General features: G+C 40.2%; 1 protein-coding gene across 8 annotated transcripts in view; it reads right to left on the reverse strand.

The window, feature by feature from the left end:
• LOC126779539 (serine protease persephone-like) overlaps positions 1-13,650 on the reverse strand; it is a 32,109-nt gene that overhangs the window by 15,859 nt on the left and 2,600 nt on the right. For 7 of the 8 annotated variants that reach the window (XM_050503617.1, XM_050503621.1, XM_050503615.1 and 4 more), the window contains exons 2-9: positions 8,820-8,921; positions 7,338-7,461; positions 6,615-6,721; positions 6,180-6,271; positions 5,470-5,615; positions 4,302-4,453; positions 3,700-3,809; positions 2,603-2,755 (exon numbers count right to left, since the gene is read on the reverse strand). In XM_050503617.1, the coding sequence (XP_050359574.1) occupies positions 2,603-2,755; positions 3,700-3,809; positions 4,302-4,453; positions 5,470-5,615; positions 6,180-6,271; positions 6,615-6,721; positions 7,338-7,461; positions 8,820-8,879 (944 nt within the window). In that variant the 5' untranslated portion in view covers positions 8,880-8,921. The remainder of the gene's footprint in view (positions 1-2,602; positions 2,756-3,699; positions 3,810-4,301; positions 4,454-5,469; positions 5,616-6,179; positions 6,272-6,614; positions 6,722-7,337; positions 7,462-8,819; positions 8,922-13,650) is intronic. The other variant, XM_050503622.1, reaches the window with a different exon arrangement.

Genomic DNA, 13,650 nt, shown 5'->3' on the forward strand with positions numbered 1-13,650 from the left:
CTGTCCACATCCAGGACTGTAAGACGAAGGCGATCCAATTGCGCAGAGGGGTGAGACAGGGGGATGTAATATCCCCGAAACTGTTCACCAACGCGTTGGAAGACGTTTTCAAAACGCTGGATTGGACTAGGTATGGAGTCAATGTAAACGGCGAGTACATCTCACACCTTCGATTTGCCGACGATATCGTCATCATAGCAGAGTCGCTGGAACAACTCACCGAAATGCTGCGTAGCCTAGGCGAGTCTTCCCGGTGTGTCGGTCTCGGCATGAACTTGGACAAGACCAAGGTCATGTTCAATAGGCATGTCGTGCCGGGACCGATATACGTCGAGGGGAAACCTCTCGAAGTTGTTAGTGAATATACCTACCTAGGACAGATTATACAAATCGGTAGGAACAACTTCGAGAAGGAAGCCGATCGAAGAATTCGCTTGGGATGGGCAGCATTTGGCAACCTTCGTCAAGTCCTCAAGTCGTCTATACCGCAATGTTTGAAGACGAAAGTCTTCAACCAATGCGTCTTACCTGCCATGACATACGGTGCCGAAACGTGGACACTAACTGCGGGACTAGTCCACAAATTCAAAGTCGCTCAGCGTGCTATGGAGCGAGCTATGCTCGGAGTATCTTTGAAGGATAAGATCAGAAATGAGATTATCCGGAAAAGAACCGGAGTCACCGACATAGCTTGCAAAATTAGCAGGCTGAAGTGGCAGTGGGCTGGTCACGTATGTCGTAGGACCGATGACCGTTGGAGCAGACGAGTCCTAGAGTGGAGACCGCGAATCGGCAAGCGCAGCGTAGGGCGCCCTCCAGCCAGGTGGACCGACGACCTTAAGAAGGTGGCGGGCACCAACTGGATGCGGAAGGCGGAGGACAGGGAGCTTTGGCGCACCTTGGGAGAGGCCTATGTTCAGTAGTGGACAACGATTGGCTGTTGATTGAATTACATTTGACATCAACTACAATCGAAGATTGGCTTTCATTCATTCATTCATTGAGTGTTCATAATTTGTTCGTTTCTTTTCAGGATATTATTCTCCGCTTCGATCAATGATGTTTGGTTTTTAAATAGCTTAAGTAAATGATCTTCTCGCTCTTTTACGGTTTCAATATCCTTCTCGTATCTTCGAGCAAATGTGTCATCCAAGACCCCAAACAGGGTGTTAGCTAGGCAACCGACCCCGTTGATTAAGTCTCTCTTGTTTCGTTGCAGGATGTGATGTTGGTTCGTCAGCAATTCGTTATAGTGTCGAAGTTCATCGAGCTCGTGAGCGAATTGCGTCACAACAGGTGCACATGAGTGATCGTTGTTGCAGGTTTTGTTTACCGAGTAGATATATTTTTCAACGGCGGTAATACTATGCCAATATGTTGTCATGTTGTAGTAGGCAATAAGTTTCCATTTGTCCTGTATGATTCGTACGTCAGAGATTTTGTCAAAGAACAATGTGTTATTGTTCAAGCTTTTGATGTAGACATTTGCTTCAATCGTAGATGTTAAAAGCAATAGGGAAACAGCAACAAACATCTTTGAGGTTCTCATACCTACCTGTCTGTTCGTAGAATGTCTTATTCATTGACATTTTGAAGATCAAGAAAAAAGGTACGTGGTATCAATTCATTCATCCTTGGTAACAGCACAGATAACTTATAGTTTTCAAATCCTAATCGAAGTTCTAGACCAGGCAAACGTTACAGAATTTTCACACGATTAACTTGTGTTTATAAATTAATGATGACGGCGAAAAAGAAACACATCACGAGGAAACCTGAACGTATTGGGTGAATGTGTCACATGAAGATGCGCCAACTTCCTCCAAACCATCTCATCAAGATGAAGAGCCTTTTGTCCAGTATTTACGTGTTGTTACTTCACTTTGAAACTTTCGCCTAAATATTTGAATCCAGTTTACTTGTGGTGGCTTTGTGCAAGCCCGCTTGGCCAAGTACCGCCCACTCATCATATGTTCCACCGCCAAACTTACTAATACTTAGTATCGTTGTGTTATAGTTGTATATAAATATATAAATAAATAAACCAATGACGGTTCTGATGCTTAGAATGTCGTTTTAAAACGACACTTACCCTATTTAGATTGATGACCATAAGCATAACCAATTACAACCGTTTAACAACCCTTTTTTATATATCGCTGGAAAACGCGTTACACGTTTCCCCCACGAGAACAGTGGGGGAGTATGAGGGGCTCGCCGGTGTTTAAGGCACCGAGTGCGCCCTGAACAACGGAATACGCACTAAAAAACCAGCGGTACCCTTTCCGTCTTAACGAGGAGCGCCACGGGATCGCATTCGCATGCTACCGTGACGCTGACGATTATTATAACAAACCTTGTTAACCCCACAAATTAACCCTTTTTTACGAATAAATCGGCTTGGCTAGTAAACGTGACCGTTAACCGTAGCGGGTTCGAATTCCGGAAAGTACAATTGAGTTCAACTCGCCATAAAAAAACATCGGTAGGGAATCGTGTAACTCGAATTGGAAATCCGACACTTCTAACATCAGCGATCTTTGCGCAGCAGCAAAATAAGGGTCCCCCCCCCCCCCCCCATAACACCATGATCATCACTTACATCCTGTCCGTCTTCAAGAGTGCAATGTCGTTGTATGCATACCGCGGCTTGTATTGCGGGTGTTTGTATATCTCCGATACGCTGTACAACTCGTCCGGCTGAATCTTCTGCGATTTCTTCCAGAAGCCGATACGTACCTTCGTTACTACACCACTGGAATATAAAAATGATAATTATGATCAGTATCAGCCTGTGAATGTCCCACTGCTGGGCTAAGGCCTCCTCTCCCTTTTTCAGGAGAAGGTTTGGAGCTCATTCCACCAAGCTGCTCCAATGCGGGTTGGTAGAATACATATGAGGCAGAATTTAAGTGATATCAGACACATTCAGGTTTCCTCACGATGTTTTCCTTCACCGACAAGAACGAGATGAATTATAAACACAAATTAAGCACATGAAAATTCAGTGGTGCTTACATGGGTTTGAACCCACGATCATCGCTTAAGATTCACGCGTTCTTACCACTAGGCCATCACGCTTTTCTACGATGATCAAGATACATCATACTCAGAGAGCTAACTGCGCCGGTTATGTTACATAGAGCACAAGTGTGTGCGCAAACACAGGTGCACTCTCTATTCCGTTACTATCATAATGCGATGGGACTGCCATCCAACACGACCGGAAATAGTTCAAGCGCAGGACACATACACACACACACACACACAAACAAACACTACAACTAATAGCCTTCAAGCTGCGACTGAGAATCTTCGACAGCAAAACCCAATAACTTTTTATCGGCCCGACCCGGGACTTGAACCCAGGCCCTCGTGATCTGCGGCCTTTAGACCAGCCATTAGACCAACGAGTCATAATTGTTTATTTTTCCTTGTTATAATAGACTAGTAGACGAACTTACTCATCTTTATACAAAATAGGCAGACTGAGGTCCACCACCTGAAGGTAAGTGTTCGAAGCCCATCGCCAAAGCACTACCAAAATTGGAAACTAAGATGTAATATCCCTTGTTCCTGTAGTTCCACTGTCAGTGCCAATGCTATGGGCAGTGGTGACTCATCATCAGGTCCTTGACTCATCAGCCAGTCCACTTGCCTTTTTTTAACAATAAAATTAAAATAATCAAAATAACGTACGCGTCTTTGCTGTAAGTACAGTGTGCGGCTGTCAAGATGAATCTATCGCTGACGATGACGCCATCGCACAGCCAAGTGTCGTGGTCTGGCAAATCGTAACCAAGCAACGCCTGAAATTTCGTTCTAATTGTGAAACCGGATTCAATTATGTCAGTAGTTAGGTAGCCTTTGTGTTAAGTTGAAGTGTAAGCCAAATCCCATCGAAATCGGTCCAGCCGTTTTGCATGATTGACTAACGAACATCAAAAGATACAAACTTTTTATAGTATAGGTAGGCGGACGAGAACATGGGCCATCTGATGGTGGTGACCCATAGACATCGGCGATGTAAGAAATAATAACCATTCCTTACATCGCCGATGTGCCTTCAACCTGGGGGACTGAGATATTATGTCCCTTGTGCCTGTAGTTACACTGGCTCACTCACCCTTCAAACCAGTACACAACAATACTAAGCCCTCCCACCGGGAAATATAATATATTTTTGTAATTTAATTCAGTTCTTTATTTCATGTGGTGTTTGAGTTCTCGTAGGCGGTTAATAGGTAATCCGTCCGTGTACAATGAGGTGTGTCCAAAAAGTTTGTCATAAAATTCCATACCATATGAGGGAATTCCCCGTCAGAAGTTGCCGTCCCTTCACTGATCATCGCGTCCGGCTTCCAGTTGCAATATTGCATCCGTTTCACCTTCGTATTCGGCGTCAGACTTTCCAGGCACGGGAACACCAACTTGTCTTGGTACTCCAAACATTCTAAATCACAACATAAAATTACTCGATTTTTGGAATTAATTGGGTTGAACTTTTAATAATTAACGTAATTAGTATGAAAAAGAGTAAATACTGGGTTCTAAGTAGAATCTACAGTTCGAACCGATGGTAGTTTCACACGATTGTAAATAATGACTGTTTTTCTTATCTTTTCAATTTAGATTCTGTGTGATTTTACGTCTAGCTCTTTCTTCTGTCTAAATGATCTTTCCCCCTTGGGAAGGAAATCTCCTAAGAGATGAGCAATGCTTTGCAATTTAACCCTCATTTGTTGTATTTTTAATCTGTCCTATTTGAGATTGTAAAGCATAAAACATATTCAAATTTTATATCCACAGTCTATTGATGATGTGTTCGTTAGTGTTGCATGTTCCTCTTTGAAGGTACCACCCACTCATCAGATATCCTACTGCCAAACAGCCACACTTAGTATTATTGTGTACCGGCTTGAAGGTAGAGTGATCCAGTGCAATTACAGACACAGGGGACGCAACACCTTAGTTCTCAAGGTTGGTAGCGTATGAACGATGTAATGGATGGTTAATATTTCTTAAAGCGCCAATGTCTATGGTATGTAATAATATGGTATGGTATAAAGTGACCCACTAGCCGCTCTGCTATTAATTAAAGAAATATATATAGATAGATAAATAATATGTACATAAACATACATAAAAGCCGAGATGGCCCTGTGGTAAGAACGCGTGAATCTTAACCGATGATCGTGGGTTCAAACCCGGGCAAGCACCACTGAATTTTCATGTGCTTAATTTGTGATTATAATTCATCTCGTGCTTTACGGTGAAGGAAAACATCGTGAGGAAACCTGCATGTGTCTAATTTCACTGAAATTCTGCCTAATGTGAATTCTACCAACCCGCATTGGAGCAGCGTGGTGGAATAAGCTCCAAACCTTCTCCTCAAAAAGAGGAGAGGAGGCCTTTAGCCCAGCAGTGGGACATTCACAGGCTGTTACGGTACGGATAAAAAAAACTTACTCTGAAAGGATATCCGTCCAGTATTCGTGTAGTTTGTCATTGGTTTGCACTGACCATTATTAATGTCTGGTACCTTAAGGATGGAAGGGTCTACGAAAACAATTGTGTAGTCATCAGTCCGTTCGTTTATGTTCGTCGTCGTTTCCCTGTTGTAAATAATAATAATAATAATGAAATACGTAAAATTTTTAAAGTGCGTTCAAATTAGAGCCGAAATAGAAACGCAAGTGCTTGAACGTCGTTTGATTCTTACAAAAGACCTCATACAAAAATGCATCCTTCCATTTCAGACATCTTAAATACTCGATAATACGTACACGCATGCACACACACTCATATCAACAATATATTTATTATGCCTAACGCATGTATGTTTGTTTTTCCTAATTCGGGAAAAGCATTTAGTGCCCAATTCTTACTTAATATGGCTCCAATCTGTCTTTCTTCATATTCAACACGTCTTTTTGACTCAGAAAAATAAAATAAAAAAATAATTTTATTCCATGTGTCCTCGAAAAAAAGGAGAGGAGGCCTTAGCCCAGCAGTGGGGCATTCACAGGCTGCCTCGGTAAGCTCGTTCAGCCTTTGGTCTTGCACTTAATGCCTTACCTGCAGCAGCAGTACCAAATTGGTCACCACTTACAATCAGGTGGCCCAATTGTAAGTGTGGCTTCCAATTTTATATTAAACGTATATTTATGTATACTTACTCAGAAGTCGGTCTCAAATGCCTCGCCTCCATCATCGGCATATCGTTCTCCACGCAGCACACAGTTACCTTATCCTTATTAAGTTCACAAAACTGAAATGTAAAATAATTTGATGTTTAGCATCTCGTAATTTAATTAGTGATAGGACTTTGAGTAAGCGCACCCGATGATAAGTGGTCACCATCGCCCATAGACATTGTCGCAATCAATGCGCCACCAACCTTCGGAATGATGTTATGTCCCTCGTGTAGTTACACTGGCTCACTCAGTCTTCAAACCGGAATACAACAATACTAAGCAATGATATTCAGCGGTGGAATTTGTGTGGAGTGGTTGGTAGTTGGTACCCACCCAGTCGGGCTTGCACAAAGCCCTACCGCCATGTATGAATATTGATTTTTTTCCAAAAAATAAAAAAAAACTAAGATTTCTTACCACTGGCTTTTTCTCTTCTTTAAAATCGTTTTTGATAAATGGACATTTGAATATGTCTATGCAGATACCCTGTTTCCCATCGCTGTCAATGCACAAAACGATTGGTCCTATCAATTGTACAAAATACTATTAAATGTTAAAAAAAATCATCACCTATTTTACCCTTAAATGGTATTTTTCCCTCAAAATAAAATGGAACCAAACAGGAAGTATACCTTTTAATATCCAAATAATGAAAGAATTTTCTTAATTGGTTAATAAATAACGGAATTAATAACGAAAAAACGAAGAAACGAAACGGAAATAATATACAACTGATTTGAGAACCTCCTCCTCTTTTCCCACTGCCGAGCAAGAGGCTCCTCTACTATTAAGGGAGGGAGGGATGTGCAGAATAATCCACCACATTGATCCAATACGGGCTGGATACACTTCATGTTTTCCTCCACCGCTAACCACGAATTGAACATTAACATATGTCGGTATGTTATTGATCAAGCTATCTAGTGGATCATCTCGACTCACTATTTATAAATTCATATGATTTAAATAATATTTTAGGTAACAATCGATGGAAATGTCATCGTGAGATAACCTGCATCATATCAGTTGTGGTTCCATAACTCCAAAAATTAAATCATCGCGCAGCAGAAAACGAGGGCAGAGGAACTATGCCCAGCATTTACAGGATAAAGCTAATAAAAAAATGACAAATATACTCACGATAATAGAAGCATACATATGCCAGAAATGCCATAAATATTACGCAGAACACCTGTAAAGTCAAACTGCAGTATTTCTTCTTGAAGAATCTCTCTTTTCTTCTTTCTTCCCTTGTCAAGAGGTTCTGGAATATTTTTTTTATTTCATATCATAATTAGGCGGACGGCCTGATGCGCCACATGGTGTTAAATGGTCACCACCACACGTAGACATTGGCGCCGTACGAAATACTAACCATCATTCACATCACCAATTACAGTTACACTAGATAACCCCTTCCAACCAAAACACAAATATAAGTGTTTAAATAAACAAAGTATAAGTGGTAGAATATGTGACGAGTAGGTGGCACCCAGACGGGTTTGAACATAGCACCAGCAAAGGGAGATGATGAACATTTTAAAGCAAAGCACATAACAATAATTCACTTTATTGATATAAAAAATATTACATTCCCTTAAACTTTTAATCTAGATGTCTACTCGCTCTAAGCCGGGTCGAGTAGCTAATACTTATATAAATATAAACTGAATTTCTTTCGCCATTTTTTGTCATGGCTGGGTGTTTCTTTTCCGAACCGGTGGTAGTTTCTAGTTTCACTATAAGTAAGTGAAATGCTTCAATGTTAACTATCTCCTAAATCGTCAATGCGCCATAATACTTGGGAAGCAAAGTCACTTGTGCCTGTAATAACCCTGACTGATTTACACTTCACAACACTAAGTAGCACTCTTAAGAGGTAAAATAAGTGATGAGGGGGTGGTAACTACCCAGACTGCCTCGTTGTTCTAGTGGCTTGATGTAAGGCCGCAGATCAGGAGGTCCTGGTTTCAATTCCCAGGTTTGGCCAGTAAAAAGTTATTGGTTTTTCTGTCAGAAAACTCTCAGTAGCAGCCTGGAGTCTGGAAGTTGGAAGTATGTACAATCCCGTGTCTCGGAAAGCACGTTAAGCCGTTGGTCCTGCGCCTGAACCCTTTCCGGTCATGTCGGATTGCCATCCCATCGGATTATGAGAGTTAGGGAATAGAGAGTGCACCTGTGTTTGCGCACACAGTTGTGCACTATAATATCTCTTGCGTAGTTGGCTATTCTCCCTAGAGATTGGCCGCCGTGGCCGAAATCGGTCTGGAGGACGTTATTATTATTATATTATTATTATCTACCCAGACACATCTCACCAAGTTAGCAAAATAAGACCATTCTGTAAGAAAGAACTCGACTCACCGTTTTTAAACGGCCGTGATAAATCATAAAGTGATATGCGCCATTTACCATAATAATTATATCTGTTCCGGTCTTACGGCTAAGCCACTGAACCGATTTTGATAAAACTTGTTATGAGGCAAGCTTGCACCCAATGGAATGACATAGCCCTTTTTATAGGCACATAAAAACAATCAACTCTGAATGAATACTGATTTTCATATGGAAATCGATGGACAGTTATGGACCCTATAAAAAAAAACTATTGCAGTCACTGACCTCTGAAGTCACATCCCTCCCTTGCTCGTTTCGCACCCCATTTTCGCCGAAGAGACCCATCCTTATTCAAATTCTCTCCCTTAATATACCTATTTCAAAAATCTGCAACATCGATTAGTATTTTCAATGCATATCTTATTAAGCATTTTTATGTGACTTACAGTACATGCGAAAATATGGAATCCCAGATCGACAGTTTCTTTCAAAAAAAAGTGTCTAAAAAATATACATATTTTAATGCAACTTTAAGTAAGTAACAGCATGTAAATGTCCCACTGCTGGGCTAGGGCCTCCTCTCACTTTTTGAGGATAAGGTTTTGGAGCATATTCCACCACGCTGCACCAATGCGGGTTGGTGGAATACACATATAACTTCCCTTATATTTAATTAATAATTAAATTAAAAAATAATAATAATATTAGAGTAGCGATACTTGTGTATAATTTTTTTTGCGCGTATGTCGATAACTATATCATCAATTTGGCTCAAATTTAACACGGTTTTCTTACAAAGAATACCTTTTTTTTTAATCACCGACTAGTATTCCGCTTGTTACGGGGAGGGCCCCTCCTCCCCGTCTCATGAGGTGTTAGATATAATGTTGCTTCATGCCGAATTACATCAAAATCGTTCCAGTGATTTAAACGTGAAAGCGTAACAAATAAACAAACAGAGTAATCACAACGCAGGATTTGTATATGCAATATACTATTTAATTTGGGTTTTTTCATTTATTTACAAGCGGAAAATGAAATTACGAACGTAGTTTTAAATACATATAACAGGTTTAATGAGATTTCCCCAATCGATTTTATATATTCGTAAATGTTTATTTATCATTGATAACAATTCATTAAACAACTGGCGAAACCCGAACTGCGAGCGTGGTATTCGGTTTGCGGCGACAATTTATCAAAATCTGCCATTTTAACGCACAAAATACCTTCTTCGTCTTCTGCCTAGCGTTTGCCCGGATTAGTAACGCCAGTGTTCGCTTTCCTACATCTATTCCTTCACTTTGCCCGATCTAAAGCGTCCTCCTTAGTGAGATCGTTCTCTCTCATATCGTCCCTCACGACATCGAGCCAGCGCTTCTTGGGCTGCCGCGGGGTCTAGGGCCTTTGACGACAAAGACCAGGCCAAATACCTATTTGAATTATAAGCAACTAATTTTCGCCCGCGACTTAGACCTCGTGTTTTTTTTTTTTATAGAATAGGAAGGCGGACGAGCATATGGGCCACCTGATGCTAAGTGGTCACCAAAGCTCTTAGACATTAGCATTGTAAGAAATGTCAACCATCGCTTACATATCCAATGCGCCACCAACCTTGGGAACTAAGATTTTATGTCCCTTGTGCCTGTAATTACACTGGCTCACTCACCCTTCAAACCGGAACACGACAATACCAAGTATTGCTGTTTTGCGGTAGAATATCTGATGAGTGTGTGGTACCTACCCAGACGAGCTTGCACAAAGCCCTACCACCAGTAAAAAAATCGTGTTGGTCGTGTTGGTCGACGGGGGTCAGATGTAAAGTATAAAAAAGGCAAAAAGCTTATATCCTTACTTGGCTATCAAGCTTGCTTCATACTAAATTTCATCAAAATCGGTTCGGTGGTTGAGCCAGAACAGCCAGACAGAGTTACTTTCGCATTTATAATATTAATAGATATGAAATATTTAAATTAATCGCTGGTCACACGCAAATAGCCATATTAAATCAGGATTTTTTTTGAAATCACGGCCAGACATTTATATAAGCCTATAATAGTTAAAAACAAAGGTATGTACCTGAACTTTAAGTCTTTATCACTTTCGACAGCCTGAACCGATTTCGATGAAACAAAGCCTAAACGCTACCTTAGAATACTCCTTATCATAATTTATTAATATTGTATTGGAAATTTTAGCCGTTTCGAAGATTACACCGAACCAAAATACAGACAGATAGCAAAAAAAAAAACTTATTTTTTTTTTAGAATTAGATTGTATTGATTTTTAACTTTAGAATTATTTTGAAATCACAGACCGACACTTTAACTGTATTTATTTGTATAGACTAGCTTCACTGCGCTGTTTAAACGTGTTTGACAATGACACACGCCGACACATGGCCTCCTCTCACTTTTAAGAAGAAGGTTTCGAGCTTATTCCACCACGCTGCTCCAATGCGGGTTGGTAGAATACACATGTGGCATAATTTCAATGAAATTAGACACATGCAGGTTTCCTCACGATGTTTTCCTTCACCGTCAAGCACGAGATGAATTATAATCACAAATTAAGCACATGAAAATTCAGCGGTGCTTGCCCGGGCTTGAACCCACGATCGTCGGTTAAGATTCACGCGTTCTAACCACTAGGCCATCTCGGCTTCCTCTATTGGATGGATCTTAAATATCGATACTAATATTATAAAGAGGTAAAGTTTGTGAGGTTGTAGGGGATCTCTGGATCTGCTGAACCGATATTGAAAATTCTTTCACCAATAGAAAGCCATATCATTTGTTAGGCTATATATTAACCCGAAAAATGAAGACTTTTTGTAGTATTAGGATTTGCAAAGTGACTCGGAGAAAAAACGGACGAACGAAAACGTTTCGTACGAACACGGCCTTAAAGATGAGAGATATATGATTGAGTTCTAGAGAAAAGTTGTAGAGCTTGATAATGCCTACAAAAAAGTCAACGAGAGCATATGTCTAACTTTTATATTTAAGTCAAAATAAGTGAACATCGTCTCGAGTGCTTAAAAGAAAAGACTTCCCTTTTACTGCATATAATTTGGTTGGTTAAAGAGATAATACGACATAGGAACCGCGACCGTGTCGTAATGTATTGAGTGATATTTCTATTAGATGGTTTTTTCATTTTAAAATTTTATTTCGATAACATTCATTTTTTACAGTTTGTTTTTTGGTTGCTAAACTATTTAAGAGATAATTTAAAATATCAAACACGCGCGACAATTTTACTAATGTTCGGCCAATCGATCACAAGTAAAAATGTTTACCGCCCAACGAAGTGGGCGCGGGTCAGCTAGTATTATATACGTATATAGCTTATCCGTGAAGGCGTTTAGTATATAAGGTTATGTAAACTTAACGCTGATTGCGAAAATCACGACATCTTTCAAACTACTTAATTCCAAATTCAAATTCTTTTACCCGACTACGGCGAAGATTTTGACCGACACGTTTGTATGTTCAGCTGTTCACACATAACTCCTAAACTACATATCATAACTTGGTAAATGACATATCGTTGGAAGCGTCTTGATCGTCCGTCGGTTATAGACTCGGTGACGTCACATTGGACTGATAAAGGATTCATTTCCTACTTGAAATAATAGATATCTCTGAAAAATGATAACAGCCGGAACCGATTATAAATTTTCCATCGCCCGGTGGAGAGTTCTTCGCGGAGGGCACACAGGTTCTGATAACTTTTAGGCTTTTAAGCAATCATATCGACTATCGATAAGTTGACCGGAAAGGCCGAGTGGTTAGAATGCCTGAATCTCAACCGATGATTGTCGATTCAAAACCGGAGGAAACCTACATGTGACAGATGATAACCTTACTAAAAGTGGTAAAAAAACTAGCCCGTGTAATTCCTTGGAATTCGAGCCTATTTCATCAAAATTCTTCCAGTGGTTTCTTCTTGTGGTTGGAATAGGCTATAGATATTCTTAGGCCCGCATAGGTGGGCCGGTTGCCACGATCGCTTGCGCATGCTACCGTGGCGCTCCTCGTTAAGACGGAAAGGGTACCGCTGGTTTTTTAGTGGGTATTCCGATGTTCGGGGGGCACTCGGTGCCGTGGACACCAGCGAACCCCACATACCCCCCTACTGTTCCCGTGGGAGAAACGCGTAACACGTTTTTCTCGCGATAAAAAAAGACTAGATATTCTGTATGCTTGTCCCTTATACAAAATTAGAATTATTATTAGCAATTAACGACCGAATCTCCACCACTGACCAATGGGCGACCATTAAACATATTTATTGCCAGACAACATATTCATATATGATGCACATAATTCCTCGTTAATCACCTATCTATTTATCTATAAATATATAGATAACCTATATCAATCGTCCACTTCATTACTGTACGTCATGATTCACCTACTTCATCGACTTAAAGCACGAAACATTTTAAGGTAAATTAACTTTACCCAAATGCATATATTTTTAATGTTAACCATCGCTTACATCACCAATGCGCCACCAACCTTGGGAACTAAGATGTTATGTCTCTTGTGCCTGTAATTACATTGGCTCACTCACCCTTCAATCCGGAACACAACAATACCAAGTACTGCTGTTTGACGGTGGAATATCTGATGAGTGGGTGGTACCTACCCAGACGAGCTCGCACAAAGCTCTACCACCAGTAAATATATACTTATGTATATACAAAAGAATAACTGACTGGCATATCAACGCACAGCCCGAACCATGAAAATTTTCATAGGGGTTCCTTTTTTTACACTTTAGGTTAGCATTGAGAATGTTTGAAAATTTACCCCGTAAGGTAAGTAATAAAAGGGGAATAAAGAACTCCTATAATAATAATTCGAATTAAATATATAGTGTAAAGGGCTAATGGTACAAGTTCGAGAGGCACCACTACCGATGCTGTTTTTAGTGCTTAAATAATTTAAAAAAAACTAATATTTCAAGCAGTCGATTGTTACAAATAATAAAATAGATTAAGCCTATATACATACATAAAAGTCCGCTCCCGATATCCGTGGTTCGCTCGCACCGCGGCATTTTTCTTACTTACATTTAAACGAAAGATCCGATTCGAATAATTCAA

The sequence above is a fragment of the Nymphalis io genome, chromosome 29 (assembly GCF_905147045.1).
Source record: "Nymphalis io chromosome 29, ilAglIoxx1.1, whole genome shotgun sequence".
Classification (NCBI taxonomy): Eukaryota; Metazoa; Arthropoda; class Insecta; order Lepidoptera; family Nymphalidae; genus Nymphalis; species Nymphalis io.